The sequence below is a fragment of the Microtus oregoni genome, unplaced genomic scaffold (genome assembly GCF_018167655.1).
Source record: "Microtus oregoni isolate MIOR12 unplaced genomic scaffold, Mior012 000031F_ref0000149, whole genome shotgun sequence".
NCBI classification, from domain to species: Eukaryota; Metazoa; Chordata; class Mammalia; order Rodentia; family Cricetidae; genus Microtus; species Microtus oregoni.
The window spans coordinates 26,906,883-26,926,756 of NW_024543090.1; the positions used below are offsets into that span (position 1 = coordinate 26,906,883).

Consider the following 19,874-nt stretch of genomic DNA (forward strand, 5'->3'; position numbering starts at 1 on the left):
CTCATAGATTTAAAAGCCTTCTAGCTGCTTCCATACTTTGCCGGGCTCCCCCATCTACCTGGCTTCCCTGGGACAGTCCTGCCAGAGTCACACTGACCTCCTACAGTGTGATTGCCATTTCAACCTCAGCTGTCAAAACCTCTTTCTTCAGTAGCACCATCCCTCACCCCCAAGACTCGATGACTCTCTGCTTCCCTGGAAGCTTGGCCTCACGCTGTGAAGGCCATTCCATGGGAGTAATGCATTTTCTCATGCCTGTCACTGGCTAAGGTCTGTAGTACATTTGGCTACATGTTCCGTAAAAGCAAGGGTAATGTCCGCCTCGTTCACAGCTGTAATGCTTCACATCTGGCACGCTATTGTCATTGGCTGCATGGGTATTAGCGCAATCTCTCCTGATCTGATCGCATGAAGGACTCCACATCATCCAGATGGTTGTGTCCTGAGGATGCCGGGATGAATCTCTTTTGTGTCTCTGTTTAAATGGGCACTTTTATAAGTCTCAGCTGTACAGGATCGTCATGAGGCCGTACCAGAAGCAGTGATGTCCCCCTGCACCCAAGGCCACGGCTCTTGAGGGCCTGACTGTAAAACGGCATTCCTTCTTCTATTACTCCAGTCATGCAACCCCTTTGATGTGGTCCGAACGGGACAGGCTCACGCCAGATTGCACATGATGGTGACGAGAGAGGCCCAGCAGTATGACGGCGCTCTCAATGCTGCTCCTCGTTCCGTATGTTTCTGTTCGTCTGCTCTTCCTGTCGTCTCACCAGAGTTATACTTTGCATGTAGGAAATCCCAAGGGAGGACCCTGTCTCTACAAAGGGAGGGGCCGCCAGGACATTGTGTTTGTGCATTCTGTGACATATGACTGCTTGCTTGGTCAGAAGGAGTTGGGGTTGGGTACCACTTTAGATCGCTGCAAAGCAGTCAAGGCTGGAGACAATGCTTCTACTCGTAGGGCAAGCTCTGTCTAAGCAGCATTATGTGCTCAGAAGCAATAATGACCTAATCACGTTATACTTCTGCCCCCAAATTCTAATTCTTCCCATATTCAAAATATCGAGAGCTGAAATGTACATCTACATCTACTTCTGTGTCTAAATGCCCCAAGAGGCTTCAATAAATATCACTGAGGGGATTGTTGAGTAAATGTAGACCACATGAGACACAGAAAAAATCAGCTTCACGGGAGGGCAGCTGAGAGTATAGCAGAGTGGGCAAGGTCCAGCACACGGTTAGCTCCCGCTGGGAATTCCCGGGTGGAGGAGGGAGGAGGAGTTACTCTTCTTAGAGAGCAGGATTTCAGAGGCATTCGCACTCAGAGGTGATTTCATCTTTCGGTCATCTAACTAAGAATTGCTTTAGAGTTATACACTTGATCTCAGCCAAAAGACTGAGGAGTAACTAACTTAGGATTTTAATTGACTGTACAGAATTTCATGGAAAAATATATCTTGAGACACAATCTCACTGTGTAGCCCTGGCTGACCCCAAACTGCTAAGTACACCAGGTTGGCCTTGAAGGCACAGAATTCTGTCTGCCTCTGCCTCCAGAGTGCTGGGACCTAAGGCAAGTGCCACTCTAGAATTTTAATTTCTATCAAAAGGAACTGTGTTTTTAGAAAGTTAAAATGCTGCCTTAGCTCACAAATCCTTTGTTACAAGCTTATAGAATGGTGACAATCAGAAATACGCTACAAATACACTTCATGTGTCTCCAATGATATAAAAATAAAGCCAGTAGGCTACACTGACAAAAATAGACATGAAAGGTGACAGGTGGCTGCTGAGTCCCTAAAGGTGGCTGTCCAGTTCCTTCCCCACCCGCCCTGCAAGACTCGCCTTCTGAAGTCAATATTCCTGACAATCAGTAAGAGTGAAGCCACTAGCCGGCAGTACAACTGCTTTTATAACTTATTTCTAACAGGACAGTCGAGGCCTTGCATTTGTGTGACAGGAAGATCTGCCCTATGGCAGTGAGCACACACAGTGATGAGCACAGAGCTCCAAGGCAAGGTGGATGGTGGATGATGCACTCGCATCTCAGGTATCTCTTCCATTACCTTTGCCAAACTAGAACCCAGGTTACATCCTAATCGCAGCGGAATAGGCATCTCTTTCCATACTATTGGAGTGGAAGTTCCTTGAGCCTTGCACAAAAGACAACCCTTTTCCGGTGAGAGTTTTCATGATGTCACAGCAGAGCGAAACCCCAGAGGTGCAGCCACCCATTAGGGGCCACATGAGAGTCAAGGGAGAAGCGTGAAGCTGTTAAATGATACGCGATAACACACTGGCTTCTCTGGGAAGCATGCAGCCCCAAAGACTGCATGTTTAGTTTGAAGTCTGCCATTGAGAGCAGGGGCCCGCACACTCCTATGGCTCAAGAGGAGCTGGAGGGGCAGCTGGGGAGGCATCGTACCTACCTGTTGAGCCGCTCTGTTCCATACAGTTCTCATACACGCCGCTGCACTTAGAGTTGCCGGGCTGTACAAACAACAGATTGCAGGACGTTTATCAAGAGTACACATTCGTAAAGTCCACAGAGAAAAAGACAGCTTTCAAAAGCATATAGCAGACAACTTCACTTTCCAGCACAGAAGTCTGACAAGCTGGGAACAGAGAATCTGTGAGGACATATGGTCCTCGATGGCCTTTCTTTTGGAGCCAGTTGCAGAAGTGACTCTGATGGTGAGGGACTCGAAAGGACTGTCCACACCCCGTGTCTTGAGAGTCCCTTTGCTCCAGAAGTTACATTCCAGCACGCAAAGTCTCAGCTAGCAAGTGAATTTTAATTAATTTGTGTGAGGGTGTTTGTAGATGTGTTTGTGAGTGTGTGTGCATGTGTTTGTAGATGTGTTTGTGCGTGTGTGTTCACATAAGTATGGAAGGCAGAAGTCAATCTTAGGGGTCATTCTTTGGGAGCTATCCACCTGGTTTTGAGACATGGTCTCTCACTGGAACCAGGGTCTCACTGATTAGGCCAGGCTGGCTGGCTGGCTGAAGAGCCCCGGTTAGCTGTCTCTTGCCCCCTCTGCAGACCTGGGACTATAAGCACATGCCACCTCATCTGGATTTTTTTAAAATGTAGGTCCGGGGGATGAAGCGCGGGTCCTCACGTTTGCATAGCAAGCGCTTTACGATTGAGCCCTCCCAGTCTCTACCTGATTCTGATGTGACAAGCTAGAACCCTACTCCACTGAGTCTGTGCTAGACTCACTTGTCACTCTTGAAAACCTCAGCCAATTCGAAGGCTTTGGTCACCCTGGTCTTCACATATGTGCTCGTCAGCAGTGGGATGGAGATGTGCTGAAGCCCTGGGGATGTGCAGAGTCCACACAAAGCCCTATACAATAGAACTCTGTGATCCCAGTGCATGTGTGGGAGGCAGAGATGGGCGAATGCCCAATGGGCTCCACAATGTAAGAAAAGGCAACATCTATTGATGAGAAAAAGAGGGACAGTGGCGTGAATAAACATGACGAGGGGAACTGAGTATAGTATGGTGCTGTGCCTTTAACCCCTGCACTCATAAGGCAGAGGCAGGGGGATTTCAGTGAGTTCAGGCCAGGGCCACATAGTTTGGTATTAGAGCTGAACGGACAGGAAAAGGCTGAAGTTAGAAAAGGTAGAGGACTGATGTCTATTCAGTCCTAGAGGCAAGATCTAAGTCCAGGAGGAGCCGCGGAGATGCTTCCATGCTGGCAAGGTAGGGCTGGTTTTACCGGGAGGAAATGGAAGAGAATGCGGCAGAAAAAGGAAAGATTTAACTTGCCCTTGGAAGTCTCAGAAATAGGCGGAGGTGTGGCTCAGTGGACGGGAAGCTTCCCAGAGAAGCCTGAGGACTGTGTGGTTCGGGTCTCTAGCACCCAGGTCAATAGCAGACAGCTCCCAGCAATCCCAGCACAAAAGAAGCGGCGAGAGAGAATCTGTCCAGCAAGCTGGGCGCTTGACCAGCTAAACGGGCAAGCCCTGGGCTCTGCAAAAGACCCTGCCTCAGTAAATATGGTGAAGAGTGATAGACATCAACCTCTGGCTTCCATGTGTGCTCACACACATGATCGTACACACGATTACACATATGTGTACATCTTTACACACAGCAAAAATGCAAAAACAAATTTTAAGATGGCTCATGAATGATAAATGGCAACACGTGGCAGAACAAACGCAGCGAGTCAAACGTTACACACGTGAGTGTTCGCTGGGAGGATTCTTTCAGCTGTAACAGAAATATTAGTGGAGGATGTGGGAGCAGAAACTAAAGGTCCCATAAGGGAGTACCCAGGTGAAAATAATATTTAGGAAGCCAACAGAAGAGAGCTCACAGAATAACACCCAATAGGTGCTGGCCCTAAAGATTCAGGACTCCTAAAGGGAGAAGCCTCTTCAGCAAGTAGGTCGGTAGGGGCCACTGTAAAAGTCATTTACATCAGGTTGTCAAGCAGAGTCGGGGTCTCCAAGTCACAGTGTTCGTGTGGGAGCAAGGATGGAGAGTGTGTCAAACAGAGTCGGGGTCTCCAAGTCACAGTGTTCGTGTGGGAGCAAGGATGGAGAGTGTGTCAAACAGAGTCGGGGTCTCCAAGTCACAGTGTTTGTGTGGGAGCAAGGATGGAGAGTGTGTCAAGCAGAGTCGGGGTCTCCAAGTCACAGTGTTCGTGTGGGAGCAAGGATGGAGAGGGATGGTTCTTAGAAGTGGGGGTGAAAGAAGGTGAGGCAGTGTTAATTGGGTTGCAGTAGCCAAATGTTATCCACAAGCAGAAGAGAAAGAACCAATGATTTTGAGACAGAGACTGAACAGAACAAAGGCATAGGGCTGATGGGATAGTGGGGTCAGCACAGGGGAGGGTCCTGTTTGGACACAGTGGCTTGGAAAGAGAAGCAAGATCATGGGAAGACTGGGGAATGTGGAAAGATGGAGATGAGAGGGATGCGTTGGGTGGTTTTGGTTTTCCTAGTGAAGACAGATATGGTGTCATCTGCAGAAGCTTGTAACATATCGGGAATGAAAACAATCCAGTGACTGACCCTGATTTTGAGGAAGATGGTGCTCTCACTAAACTTGCATCTGAAAAATCATCAAATCAAGGGCCCTAGAGGTAAGAACAGAATCACGTTTCTGGTACCAGTAACAATAAACATTACTTACTAAATAGCACAGCTTTTCACACCGGATAGGGCAGTAGGCCATATGGTCTGTAGTTTGGACCTTGATCCGCATGTCTGAAATGCCGCCTGCAGGTGGCTGCTTCCCTGGGATCGCGTTGTAATAGTCATGGTCTCTGTCTTCAGATGTGCCGCCGTCACCGTGTACCTCCTCACTGTAAGGGGAAAAGAGAAGCCCCCAAGAGGCTGGGTGGGAATTCAAAGACTATGTGGAATACAAAGAGATCGGAGCCAAGCAAATCATCCCGAGAAACTGTGCGTTGTGTTTTAAGTTTATTGCTGTGATTAAGCAATGTCAAACATCTGGCCTGCCATGCTGAATTGTTTAGAAGTCTGCAGATAATCCAAATGGAAGAAGCCAGCGAAGAGTGTCAAGGGTGAGGGTTTTGCATTTCTCTGCAGTAGTAATAACATTTATGGTAAACACTGGCTCGCCTGGGTGGAAGGCTATTTCAACACAGCTTCATAAGAAGGCAAAGCCTTCTTGAGTATCTCTGGCTCACTTCAGTTGCTTCATTTTGGAAATGTTTTAGTCAAAGAAAATTTACGTATTGTTCTTTAGGTAGAGGGCCTAGCCCAGTTTACTAAACTAAGATGAAAAGAATAGGAAAGCTGTGGCCAGCTATCTTGTCTGCACAAATCTAGATGAGTATAGTATTCATAAAGAACTATTGGAGTCACCTGGGGCAAGTGGGAGAATTCTGGAAACATGCAATTGTTTCAAAAATTGAAACAGGGTAGAGAAAAGAAACAAATAGGTTTTTCTTCCAAACTGGAATTAACAAACGTTTCTTATGAAAAAAAAATAAGTCAGACCAACTCTCTCTATGATTTTGCATACATGTGAGGGCCTGTGATTGAGTGCAGTCATGTGTGTGGCTTGGCACTCATGTGCAGGTCACAGCACAACTCTGGGAAGTCAGCTCTTGCCTGCATCCTCGTGTTGCGGGAGCAGCTCTCTTGTTTCTGCTGCTTCCCTGTGGACTCCAGGCTGGCTTCTCCTGCCTCCACCTCCCAGCTCACCTTAGGAGTTCCAGGATGGCAGACGCATGCCCCCAGGGCCACTTTTTTACTTGGGTCCCCGGGGTCCAAACTCTCAGGTCATCAGGCTTGAGTGCCAAGCACTTTTACCCACTGTGCCATCTTCCCAAACCAAATCAAGGGTTTTTTGTTTGTTTGTTTTTTATTTTTGTTTTGTTTTGTTTTATTTTTAGAATGAGTTAACCTACCAACCCACATGACTGTGTGGGATCCTGGGTAAAAGCATCAAGGCTCCTGGGAATCATTTTTTTTCTGTTGCCCTGGACAACCTACCTCATACAGAGGCATCTCCAACCCAGTGTTTGTTGATACACAGGATGACAGTTTGGGGAAGGGTACATTTAAAATTATCCAAGGATTTGACTTCTTGAGTGTGAACATGGTGTTCTGTGGTGGCCCAAAAGGATCAGCTTTCGTGGCCTCAGACACCCACTTCCTGAGTCCCATCTGCGTCACCCCACAGACTCCAGCCAGTTGTACCGCCTTCCAGCAGCTAACAGGGTCCTGCGGGGGGGGGGGGGGGGGGGGCTTTGATTCTTACTCTTTCACTCTTCGGTTTGGGTTTGGATTTCACTAACGTGCATGAGACCCGGGTTGAAGAAAATCTGAGGAACTGGTTAACGTTTGCTATTTTAGAAATCTATAGGGCCCATAGTTTTGTGTCATGCTGGAGAGACAGGGCGGGTTCCATTCCACTTTAGTGTCAGAAGAACGTCTGGATAAACGTGAGTGGAAGAAAAGTAAATAGCTCTTACTTTTGTACTGAAACTGCTCTTTGTAAGAAAATTATTCATCTCATTAGTGAACTCCAAAACATCATAGGAAGTTTTTTGGTGTTTTCTTTTTAGACAGGGCCTCCCCGTGTAGCCTTGATTGGCCTAGAACTTGCTCTGTTGACCAGGCTGGCCTTGGACTCACAGAGATCCGCCTGCCTCTGCCTCCTGAGCGCTGAGATCAATGTGTGCGCCATATGTCCCACCACCATCACCGTGTTTCAAATACTCAGAAAGACAGGAGGTTAGATTATTACGGAACTCCTGACTGACCTTTCCCAAGTGTTCAAGGAAGGGTTTTTCAAGTACTGCTTGAACCGGAGTTCAAAGGCCTGCCCTATGGTGCTTATGACATCTTGGGCCATTCCGCTGTGACATTCCAGGATGTGGCACGCTGTGAGGAGACACACAAAAGCATCATGAGAATGTCACACACAGTCAAAATAGCTTCAGAACACAAATTTGTAGTTGTGTTTAAAAAGAATCAGGCTTCCAAATGCACGACATCTCTGAGATGGCATGATCAAACCTCATAGTCCATACGAATCAGTGAGAATATACTCAAAATCTTCCTATCTAAAAACTTAGAAATTTTGGTCTCAAAGCAGAAATTTGCGTGCTAACTCTTGAATTCAATGCAGGAGATGAGAAACGCAGCAGTCACCCTGGAAACGGTCACACCAGCAAACCGGGTTTGAGGCCCTGTGTGGTGTGGTAGATTACAGAAGACAGGAGCAAAGAGCCATTTCCAACCCCATCCCCTAAAGGAGCAGCTGGTAAAGAAGGGTACAGTCGAGGAGACCCCTCCCTCTGCTCACCCTTTGCCTGTCATTGCTGCCCTGAACCAGTGACGCGGATGCGGAGCCTCATGAAATCCCTCTTGAGAACTTGCAGTACCTAAATTGCGGATTTGGTGGAGGTGTCGTTACCAGCCCATGACAGGTCTAATAGATGTGTTCTCACAGAAGCAGCTACTAAGGCTGGTTTTCACAAGTTAAATAAGCAAGGTTGGGCAATTAACAGCATGGCACCATTAGCAAATCGGTTGCAACTGCCTTCTTTTTGTTGTCTCTTGTAGCCCAGGCTAGCTACCACTTCTCTGTAGCTAACCTTGAACTCCTGATCCTCCTTGCCTCCACGCCCAGGTGTTGAAATGGCATCAACCATACCCATGCTTAGGGCTTTCAATACGAAGAGTTGGTTGACGGAACTTTCCCAAGGATGACTTAGGAAGAACACTTAGGCTAATTCATAGACAGAAGCAGCAATGAGAAGGTTAGAGAGACAAGAGTAGTAAGACTGATGAGAACTAAAAGATGAAAAGCAGAATATCTGGATACTTTAAAGAACTGAGGCAGGAGGGAAAGCTTGGTAGTAGTTCGATAGACGTGAGAACATTGTGACTGTTTTAAGTGAGCAATTGCTTAGAACCAGAAAGGCAGGAAAGGTGGGGTGGGCTGAGGAGAGCACAGGGGAATCAGATGAAGTGCTGGGGAAACATTCGTGTGTTCTTTATCGTGACTTTATCAAATTCATTACAAGGAAATCTGGGGAGGAAGGGAGGCCTGCTTTCGTGGGCCCTTAACAGCTCCAGCCTGCAGCATGAGTCCTGGGAGAGACAACATACATGTGAATGTAGAAAGTCATTCACATCCCTGACAGAGCCCCCAGAGCGGACAGTAACCGACCAGAGGCTCTGCACAGGCTTCCTTCAGCCTGACCACAACTCAAGGGATCGCCCATATTCCCATTCCAGAACTGACCTGATTTTTGGATGAGTGGTTTTCCTAATTTGTACGTTTTATCTGGATCTCTTTCAGAGTTTTTAGTAGTGTGTATTCATTGTGCATAGTGTTGGATTTCATACAATTTCTTAGGACACCATGTAATTTGAGCACAGTGGTGCATCCCCTTTCCTCCTTTAGTCTGTGTGTGTGTGTGTATACATGTGTGTGTGTACCTGTGTGTGTGTATGTGTGCATGCGTGTGTGTAAAGGTCTATGTATCTATAGAGCACCCACAACTGAGAAAAAAACACATGTTTATCTTTCTGCACATTTATTGAAAAGATTTACGTCTCTGATACTGAAACAGACAGGAGATAATTATAATTTTTTGAAAATTCAAAATATCTTTAAATGTTCATCATTTCAACCAACAGAAAATGTTTGGCCTCTCTTTAGACCGTTATTTTATATTTCTCTCTACTGAAGCTTCTCAGGGTAAAAAAAAAAAACTCATAGAAGTTGTTTTAAGACTATTTTGTTGAATGAATATTTGATCCATCACCTCAGTCTCACTATTGTGAGAAATAGTTGTGGAGTTTACTGAAGAACTGAGTGATAAATATTTGCTTGATTTGCTTGAGGAAATGAAAGCCTACCTTCCAGGTCATCTCATATACTGAGAAGTCCAAGTAGCCCCAGAGGTGTGCTCCCCAGATGAAGCAAGATAAGTTCCATCACGTTACATAAAAAGCTCATTTCAGATCTCATACATATATGGCTCAATTAAAAATGAAATCAAAACAAGAATAATACCAAAGTGGAACCAATAATTGTAACTTTTTTCCTTTGAGTTGAGAAGATGTCAAGAGGTGAAACACAGGAAGATGGGGCATGGGGGGGGGGGCAGGAGATTCCAGCCCAAATAAGTAAACAGACAACAATGACTCCTGGTGAGAGAGGTAGGAGGACAAGAAACTACAAGTACTCTGTGCAAAAGATTTAGAGCCGAGTTCAGATCCCACTCGTACCATCGTACGTGTGATCCTGGACGTGCCACGTGTGGCGGCATGAATGGGAATGGCCAACACAGGCTCATATACTTCAATGAGAGGTCCTGAGTTGATGGAACTCTTTGGGAAGGATTAGGAGGTGTGGCCTTATTAAGGGAGGTGTGGCCTTGTTAGGGGAAGTGTGTCACTGGGTTTGGAAAGGTTTGGAAACCTTAAAGCCCACACCCTCCCAGTGTGCTCTCCACCTCGTGCTTGTGGATCAAGATGTGAGCTCTCAGTTACTGCTCCAGTGCCAAACCTGCCTGCTTAATGTCATATTCCCCACCATCATGGTTCACCTTCTAATGGCAAGTTCTTTTTTTAAAAACGTATTTATTTATTTATTATGTATATTCTGTCTGTGTGTACACTTGAAGGCAAGAAGAGGGCACCAGACCCCACCACAGATGGTTGTGAGCCACCATGTGGTTGCTGGGAATTGAACTCAGGACCTTTGGAAGAGCAGGAAATGCTCTTAACCTCTGAGCCATCTCTCCAGCCCCTAATGACAAGTTCTTAATAAACGCTTCCTATTAGAAGATGCCTGGGCTGTGGTGTTTTGTCACAGAATAGAAAGTAACTATGACACTACTCCATGGTGAGGTCCTCCGTGCAAGGACTATAGGACAGGGGATCTGTTTACGTTAGAGGACAGGGGATCTGTTTACTTTAGAGGACAGGGGATCTGTTTACGTTAGAGGACAGGAGATCTGTTTAGTTTGGAGGAAGTCTGGCTTTCCTTTTCATAGTAACTTAAGCCCTCCGAGGAACAGGACAAGGGAGCTGGGTACCCAGGAAGAGTTAAAGCCAATTCCCATCCTGTGGTGATTTGAAAGAAAATGGCCCCAAAGGGAGTGGCACCATTAGGATGTATGAAGTGGGATTTCCCTCTATATGCTGTGATTACCATTGATAAATAAAGCAACTGCTTTGGGCCTATAGCACAGCTATAGGCGGACAGAGCTAGGCAGGGAAAACTAAGCTGAATGTTGGGAGAAAGGAGGTGGAGTTAGAGAGAAGCTATGTAGCCCCGCCGGAGACAGATGCTGGAACTTTAGCTGCTAAGCTACAGCCACATGGCAATACACAGATTAATAAACATGGATTAAATTAATATGTAAGAGTTAGCCAATAAGAAGCTAGAGCTAATGGGTCAAACAGTGATTTAATTAATACAGTTTCTGTGTGATTATTTCGGTTCTGGGCGGCCAGGACGAACAAGTGGTCTCCTCCTATAGAGTTGAGGCCTTGGTGGAGTAGGTGAGGCCTTGCTGGATTTCCTGTTGAGTGCAAGACGTAGGACTTTCAGCTGCTCCAGCACCACGTCTGTCTGCATGCCACCATGCTCCCGGTCATGATGATGATGGACTGAACCTCAGAAACTGAAAGTGAGCCACCCCAATTAGATGTTTCCTTTATAAGAGTTGTCGTGGTCATAGTGTCTCTTCACAGCAATAGAAACCTTAACTAAAACACATCCTTAGCCATTAGAGTACATGCTAAGATGTGTATCTTCCCCCAACTTCTCTGACTCGAATGCCTAGAGATTTTGGCTTTGTCTGCAGCAGGGAAGCAGGCATGGCGATGACATAGTTGTCCAAGAGATTGCATCTTGATCCACAAGCAGGATGAAGCAGAGAGACAACTGGAAATGACGGGAGTTTCTGAAACCTCAAAGCCCACCCCCAGTGACACATCTCTATATAGCCCTGGCTGTCCTGGAACTCACTACGCAGACTGAGTTGGCCTCCACTCACAGAGATCCACCTGCCTCTACCCACTGAGTGCTGATATTAAAGGCGTGCGTCACCACTCTCAGCCTTCAGTCTGTTCGTTTTTTCATAAAGACCAAGTTTATCTAGAATTAGATCTTGAGAAACGATAGTGTATCCCAGGGTCAGTGGCTCCGATCATCCACCAGGTGGCGCTGTGGGACGCAAATGCTGTACAAGCCTTCATGGAGGTATCAGGGCTTTATGGAAGCCCATGAGGGGAAAGGTACTTCCTCCTGATCCAAAGAACGGGATCTGGCCCTGAGTGGACACAAGGCGTTTCCAGACACGCTGAAGATTAGTAGATAGTATACTACTGAATCCAAGTGGGCCTATTGATCACCTGGCTAGGAGGCCACCCCTCAGGAAGGCAGGAAATAAGCTGAGCAGAGAGGAGGGAAATGCCCCCACCAAAACCCCTGGAAGTCTCTCCCTCCGTGCAGTTGTTCGCAGATCTTCTTTGCTGAGCTTCTGTTTTCCTGAGTTCTACCTAAAAAGTTTAACTTTCCTTTCCCCTACTTTCTACTTTTCAATGGATTCCGACCAAAATCTTCGGCATGTTTGCCCTGGTGCTCTGGGCTTTCTTGCTGTTTTCTGTGATGGTCCCATAACCCCGCTTCTATAGTTGCTGGCAGACTCCCATTACTGATTCAAAGGCTGGCTCTCTTAATCGGCTCCACCACCTCTTCCAGGCAGCTGCCGGGATTTACAACCTGTCTGACCTGTGGCTTTTCTCTCGGTCTCTAATAAAATGGTCTTTGGATGTCCTTCAGAGTTTGATTTAAAATTATTTTATTAATGAAACTAAGCGCCTATGAAAGGGAATGTCATCCCTAGTAACATCTGGACAGGAGAACTGCCCTTCCCGAGGGATAATGCTAACTTACTGGGTAATTTTATGTTACCTTTCTGATTCCACTATTTTTATTCAAGGATTTAAAGCATCTAAAAATATATAACAACCCCGATCTAACGACCATTTGCTGGAAAGGTGCCAAAATAGAGACAATACTTTAAAAACAAATAAGGTTAAAAATATATAATAAATATTCATTTTAACTGTAGAAAATGAAAAGGTAGGTACCAAAAGGAAGTTAAAATCACCCCCCAAATCTCAGGGATAGTCACTATTGGTAGTTCAACACAGGTATTTCCAGTCTTGCTGTGTAAGTCCTACCTCAAAAATCACCTGCGGGCACAATATACAAAGTGCTCATGGTCTGCTTTGTGCAGTTAATAGCACAGTGGATATTTTGCCCATGTCCTTACTCATTCTTCTAAACCAGCCCTATTGCCGCCTTCTTATACATGCTACGCACGGATTTAATTTTTGATAGATGAACACTGGAATAGTGTTTGCCTTACCATATAAACATTACATGGTAGTGATTTTAATTGCCTGGTCTTCGTGAGCATCCTAATTACCTCCTGAGGAGTGAAGCTGCCGGGTTCAGGTCAGTTGGGACGACAGACTTTTGATGTAAATCGTCAGACAGCTCTGCAGGATGTTTAACTCTGTGCTCTTGTCAGCTACGCTCAAAATTAACTGCTCCTCTACCACACTTGCCATTCCCCAATATTAGAAGTTTAAAGATGAAATACGACACCTATCACTCTAGTGTTCTTGTAGCTAGTAAGGCTACATTTATTTCAAATGCTTCTCGGTGTCTTGGGATGTTCTTTTGTAAGGAAGTTGTGCTCAGGACCTGGACTTGGTCCACACCTTTACTGACGGAGGAAAACCACTTCTTTCATTATTCCCCCAGCTGGTGTCTTTCTATACAGCTGCAAATTTTTATCTTCCTGTTTCAGCACAGCATGTAGCTCGGCCTGGCCTCATATGCGTGGTGATTCCTCCTTCCTCAGCTGTACTTTTTGTGGTAAGAAACAAAGGTTATTTGGAGCAAGCAGTTAGTCAGTGGCTCTTTGCTGGTAGTTTTTCCTGTGCTCTGCTCCTTCATCTCCCAATGGCTCTCTGTCGTTATGAAGCTCAGAGCATCTCAGTTTCAACAGACTAAAGGGTTTGGCACCTGCCCTTTCCTTTCTACCTTTTCAGGACTATGTCTATCTTGGCAAGCAGTTTCCCAGCATCTCCGATGTGCCAAGTTCGATGCCAATGGCTGCTTCTCATAATTTCACTCTGACAATCACACCGCTTCCATGGCTTCACGTCTCTCCCTAAATGCACCTGCTCCAGCCTGCCAGAACAGTCTTTCTAGAGCTCGGCTTTGCCAACAGCTCCTCCACCCATCCACCCACAGGATCAAGACTCGGCTTATTAGCTCTTTTCTGTCTGCCCTGCTAGGCTCCTTCCTCCATATACCCCCTGCACTGTGCCTCCCAATACACCGTGCACATGTACACCTTTGTGAGTTGCAGTCTTTCAGTTCTCAAAGACCAGTCCGTGTTAGCCTATTATGTAGGAGCAAATTCCATCACTAGGGGGAGAAGAAGATCCCTAACTCCAGTTTGTAATTAAGGGGAACTGGCCTAAACTCGGCTCTCAGAGAAGTCTGAATGTTCCAGGGTTAAGGAGGAGAAACGGGACTAACCCTGTCTATCCAGAGAGGTCCAACCTTCTAAGGCACCTCAGGTCTTTAACTCAAAGCATAGCCAGGAGAAGAGTTTCGTAGACAACCTTATTATACCTTGAGATGAGACACTCAACTCTTCCACTCAGTCATTCAAAACATTGTTTCTAAGCAGTAGGTACGTCTGAGCCATTGTGAAGATTGTCTGAGGAACAACCATAAGAGAGAGAGGTGCCTGCCTTCATGGCGATCTCAGCCTGACAGGAAGAACACATGAAACATTCAGACAGGTGTGAGAGAGAAACAAGTGATGAAGTGTGGCTTGTTCACAGAAGAGGGTACAGGCTGGGCGGTGGTGGCGCACGCCTTTAATACCAGTACTTGGGAGGCAGAGGCAGGCAGATCTTTGTGAGTTCAAGGCCAGCCTGATCTACAAGAGCTAGTTCCAAGACAGGCTCCAAAGCTACAAAGAAACCCTTTCTCAAAAAACTAGAAAAGAAGAAGAAGAAGAAAAAGAAGGAGGAGGAGGAGGAGGAGGAGAAGGAGGAGGAGGTGTGTCATGGTGGCGGGGAGCACATGACTAGAGGCAGATGCAATTGGTTGAAGGTCTCTTAAAAGAGACATTGGAGCCGAGACCCAAAGGCAGACAGGACTTGCCTCACACTCCCAAACCCCTGAGGGCTAGCCCTCGCACTGCGTAAAGCTAGGCAAGGTAACACAGGCCTGTAATCCCACTCAGGAGGTGAAAGCAGGATGATCGGAAGTTTAAGGTTAGCTACATGGCGAGTTCAAGACCACACTTGTCTCAAAAAAGAAGCTACGTACTCTATCTCAAAGTAACACTCCTTCAGCAGCAAGTGCATAAGGACACGGACATGGGGACAAACACACACACATACACACACACACACAGAGAGAACAACACCAATGCCTCGTTGAGTTTTATGAGTCATTTCTGTATCACCCAGGGATCTGGAAGCCCTGCTACCACAACCAAACAGCTTCTTTTCTGAGTACATAAATATACAATAAGCTTTTTGGTTTGTGACTCTTTCAAGTGACTGAGCTTCCAATACTGCCTGTGAATTTTCCCAGTTTTCTCAGCTGGGAGGATTATTTATTTCCAGTTCAAATTCTCATAGTTTTCTTAGAGTCCTTCAACATCACACTGCAGAGATGGTGCACCATTGCTCTGAGTGACACTCATTACCGTGTACACTAGAAGTAACCATTGTTTTTATAGTTAGTACTCAGCAGGTCTTAGGAAAAGCCAGAAGTTATGTTTCCATACCTCGTTGGTTGACTGGATCTTTAGCTACATAAGCAACATAGTCTGTGGTATCCTAATAAAGAGAGAAACAATTGCATTTTAATGATTGAATTGCAACCACTGGAAGATAAGACTTCCTTAGGGCCCAACACTGAGGCAAATTTAGTCATAACTTTCTCTAGGGCAGGGGTTGTCAACCTTCCTAATGCTGCGACCCTTGAATACAGTTCCTCAGGTTGTGGTGACTCCCCAACCATAAAATTATTTTCGTTGTTACTTCATAACTGTAATTTTGCTGCTTTTATGAACCATAATGTAAATATCTGTGTTTTCCAATGGTCTTAGGTGACCCCAAAAGAGGTGACGACCCACAGGTTGAGAACCACTGCTCTGTAGCAACCTCTGTAGAGCTTAACAATTACATATGCATTTTCCGACGCTCATAGGGAGGGTGTGAAGACTGAAAAGTCAGAGACAGAGTGGATGTAGCATTAATACAAGAGAGCACAGCCAAGGATTCTTTAAAAGTATCTAGGAGCTACCTTCCCGAGCTAGGTTGGAATATGCATGGCATTTAAACAGCCACAAGAGCTAGCAGCAGCTGGGGTGTGGCATTGACACTGGCCCGTGTCCAACAGGCTCGTGAGCATCAGAAAATGAGTCGTCCAGAGACCTTTCTTTGATGGCTCACTTGCGTGTGTGGGATGCAAGCTAGCTTACAGGATAATACAGCAAAAAATATAAACTATTTCATCAATAGATGGGGAAAATCATTTTGAAGCCAAGAACCTATGAATAACTTAAGTGCAAAAAGAATTGTGTTGCTGACTTTGGGAAAGCAAGCAAAAAGGTGCTTGGGAATCCCAGCTTTTATTGGAAACAGTAAGCTGATGAATGGCAAGATTTTAATAATTAAAGATGCTTTCGTTATCTTAATCCTCAGCCGGAAAAATACCTACAATGCCATTTTGAAGCATAAAAAAGGTCTCCAGAGGAAAGATTTAGTCTGCTGGCAGGAAGTAAAAGCCATGTTGGTAATGCCCTCCAGGATAGCCACTTAACAACCACAATGAATCACGCAGGAAGCAGATCTTGGGATCAGCAGAACTGTCTTAAGTCATTTTTAAAAATAGCACACACCTAAGATGTCTCGGGCAAAGAAAAAGACGGGTTGAAGTGGCTTCTAAGTGAGTAAGGTCCTATGTGTGTGCTTTGCTCTTTCTTCTCGCAGAACTCAGGGCCACTGCAGACTCGAGAAGCTCTGACCCCTTTCCCCGCCTGTTTCATCATCTTCCAAATGATCCCCAACTTTCCAATAGTTTTAAAATTCTATGACTGTAAATATCTGGAAGAAACTGCAGAATAGTTAAATGGAAAGAACAAATGTCGGGAAATATCTTTAATTTTTCACAAATCTGTGCCGTGTTTTCAAAACAGAGAAAGCACGGTGGCTGTAGAGGAATTTACAAGAGCTGCTCAAACGACTAAGAAAAACAAAAGACTTTTGAGAAAGAACAAAAGTGAAGGAAGTCCAGCACTTGGGAGGCAGAAGCAGGCGGATCTCTGTGAGTTCGAGGCCAGCCTGGGCTACTGAGCAAGTTCTAGGACAGGCTCCAAAGCTACAGAGAAACCCTGTCTTGAAAAAAGAAAAAAAGTGAAGGAGAGCAAACATCATGGGTTAGGAAGAATGATCCATAGTTTTGAAAATTGGAGAAAAAAATGGTAGAAAAAAGATGATGATGCTGGACCACACAGGGACTTTTAACTCAGCCTGACCTTCCCTGTACCTGATGCTGGACCACACAGGGACTTTTAACTCAGCTTGACCTTCCCTGTATCTGATGCTGGACCACACAGGAACTGTTAACTCAGCTTCATCTTCCCTGTTCCATTAGTTATTTCACTTAAGGTGCTCAGGATGTCCTAAAGCAAATATGGACTGGAATTCTAAGGGCCTCTTTGTAACCATATACCCTGCAGGTACATAATCTCATTTGGTTTTTGCACCACTGGGGTGACAGAAATTATTCCTGTCTTGTAAAGAAAGACCCCAAACCTTAGAAAAGTTAGTACATCGAATCTACCTGACTCTGATGCTTAACACTAGTCAACACTGCCTTCCTGACAAGAGGGTAAAATTTCACTGGCAGGGGGGTGTCCTGATGCCAATGCTTAGGATAGAGCCAGATCATCATTTAAAACCCAAGCCAGTAGATTTTTCAACTGCAGAGATATACAGATTTCCCCACAGTGGCTGCAGATGGTTTGATTTGGGCAAGGTCAGTTCTTGAATAAATTTAAAGCTTCGAAACTATTTGAAGACAGAATGGAAAGCCTTATAATTCTGAAGAACAATAACAAATCATGCTGGGTAAAAGGAAATGAGGATCTGTGCACCAGCCCTAACATGACAGCAACCCTGGAACCTTGAAGAACAGGGTGAATTCAGGGCAACCACCAATCATTGTTTTTTAACTACATCATAAAGAGTAAGTCTCTTCAAAAAGTGCCTGAGTCCCTTCCTGATTAATATCTCTCTCTCTCTCTCTCTCTCTCTCTCTCTCTCTCTCTCATATCTAACTTTTGGTTTCATAGTTGGGGACAAATCATGTCGCTGAATAGTCCCTGGGCACATCATGAAACAAAAGTCAGCCTGCATGTCCTGTTTGCTAATGGATCACCGATTAGTTAATCATGTATGGAGCCTCTCTCTAAAGACTCTGGTCCAGAAATGAGGCAGTGACAGATCAAGGAATGACACTGAAAAGTGCTCTGGGGGAGAAACCCTGCACACCATGTGGGAAACGAACACTACACAGCCTCTGAATAGAGAGGAGCTGGAAATTCTCCCTCCATAGCTGAGCAGGGGCTCCACAGGGTTTTGCAAATCGGGATGGTCATTATAGAATGGGCTTAGTGACCTTGGTTGGCAACAATGATGGTGAACGGGATTCCCATCATATTTTAAATTCAACTGGTAGTCTGCTTAGAACGCTCTCGGGAATGATTCTAAGAGAGGAATGGCAATGCACATAGGACACACACACTCCCATGACTTTGACGTTAACAACAACAACAAAAAAAATGATCAGCTGATAACAGCAGAAGCCAGCAGTCTTCCAGTAAGCCTAAGCTTTTACAGTTCAGACACAGGGAACATCTGCCCGAAGGACTGCTTTTGGTTTTGTTCTGTTCAGCTTTCCACCTGATATATGTAGTCTTTAACAAATTGAGATCTCTGGGAAAGACAAGAAGCAGTTAATATTCTGCATATGGGAGTTCTTAGCAGTCGCAAAAAGTACTTTTACGGATCGGTACTTACAGGGTCCCCTCCAGAGGCAAATGAGATCGATTGCATTTGATGCTTTGCAATAATCTGGAAAACAAAAAGAAATTAAACATGTATAATGCTCTAATGCATTTGTTCTGTCTCCACCTGCTTAGCGTCCCTTTAGAAACCTCTCTGTCTACAATTCTAAAATAAACGCTTTTGTTGTTGTTTTTTTGGCATAGGGGTTGAAGTCAAAGCTTTGTCCCCCACCTAGAGAGACTTATTATTGAGGTCTACCCATCCATTCAGTGAATATAAACCTTTCAATATATGACACTGAGAAGTGTTTTATGGGGGAACTGAGGCAGGGAGTAGGAAAGAGAGCAGCTCTTGCTTCCACTAAGGACCATAGGGGCCTAAGGATTCTAGGGGTCACCTTTTGCTGTCATGTGGGCAAAGCCTGCTAGAATATGAAATTTTCCTTCTGAAAAAACTGAGAGCTGAAAGTTAAGAACAGAAAAAAAAATGATGGGAGGATGTGTTCCATTTCTTTGGCCAGTACTTTCCCCACGTCCCTTCATATTCTTTCCATTTATATTTTTACTAAATTTATTTCTATTACAGACCTATTATATTTACTTTTGTTTTAATCATTCACTATCATGTATCCAAGTACACTAATATTAAGAATTATAACATGGGAGCTGGAAAGGTGCTCCATGTTTAAGGAGCCTCTCCCGGGTTCCTCCCCCAGCATCTACATGTTGGATCACAACCATGTGTAATTCTGGTCACAGGATCCAGTGCCCTCTTCTGGCCTCTTGGGGAACCAAATATGCACATAGTACACAAATACACATAGAGGCAAAACACCCACACACATAAAAGTAAAACAAATCTAAAGACAGTATAAAAATTTAAAGATTTCTAATGTGAAGTATGACTAGCCAGATAGCTGCATTAATTAGCACAAAATGATAGTTTTATTTGTGATACTAATTTGTTTACTTGTGTTTGGAAGCTAACACAATACAATACAGTCAACAACTGATTTGTAAAAGTAAATTGTTATACAGTTCTAAAGGTTCATCAAAACACCAGCTATGCAACTACTAATGTATTCTGATGGCAGAACCGTGTGGCAGAACCTGCTAAGGCTGTCCATATAAGGCAGCCAAGAAAATCTGCTCCTAGATGGACAGCCAACGAGAACTGAATAAATACACGCAACAAATTATATTATCAAGAAATAAATAACTATTTAAAATAGC

At 45.0% G+C, this 19,874-nt stretch overlaps 1 protein-coding gene across 2 annotated transcripts in view; it reads right to left on the reverse strand.

Moving 5' to 3' along the window:
* Positions 1 to 19,874, reverse strand: part of Shc4 (SHC adaptor protein 4) — a 91,631-nt gene that overhangs the window by 15,448 nt on the left and 56,309 nt on the right. For both annotated transcript variants that reach the window (XM_041678942.1, XM_041678943.1), the window contains exons 5-9: positions 18,655 to 18,708; positions 15,354 to 15,405; positions 7,257 to 7,377; positions 5,153 to 5,324; positions 2,430 to 2,490 (exon numbers count right to left, since the gene is read on the reverse strand). In XM_041678942.1, coding sequence (XP_041534876.1) covers positions 2,430 to 2,490; positions 5,153 to 5,324; positions 7,257 to 7,377; positions 15,354 to 15,405; positions 18,655 to 18,708 — 460 coding nt within the window. The remainder of the gene's footprint in view (positions 1 to 2,429; positions 2,491 to 5,152; positions 5,325 to 7,256; positions 7,378 to 15,353; positions 15,406 to 18,654; positions 18,709 to 19,874) is intronic.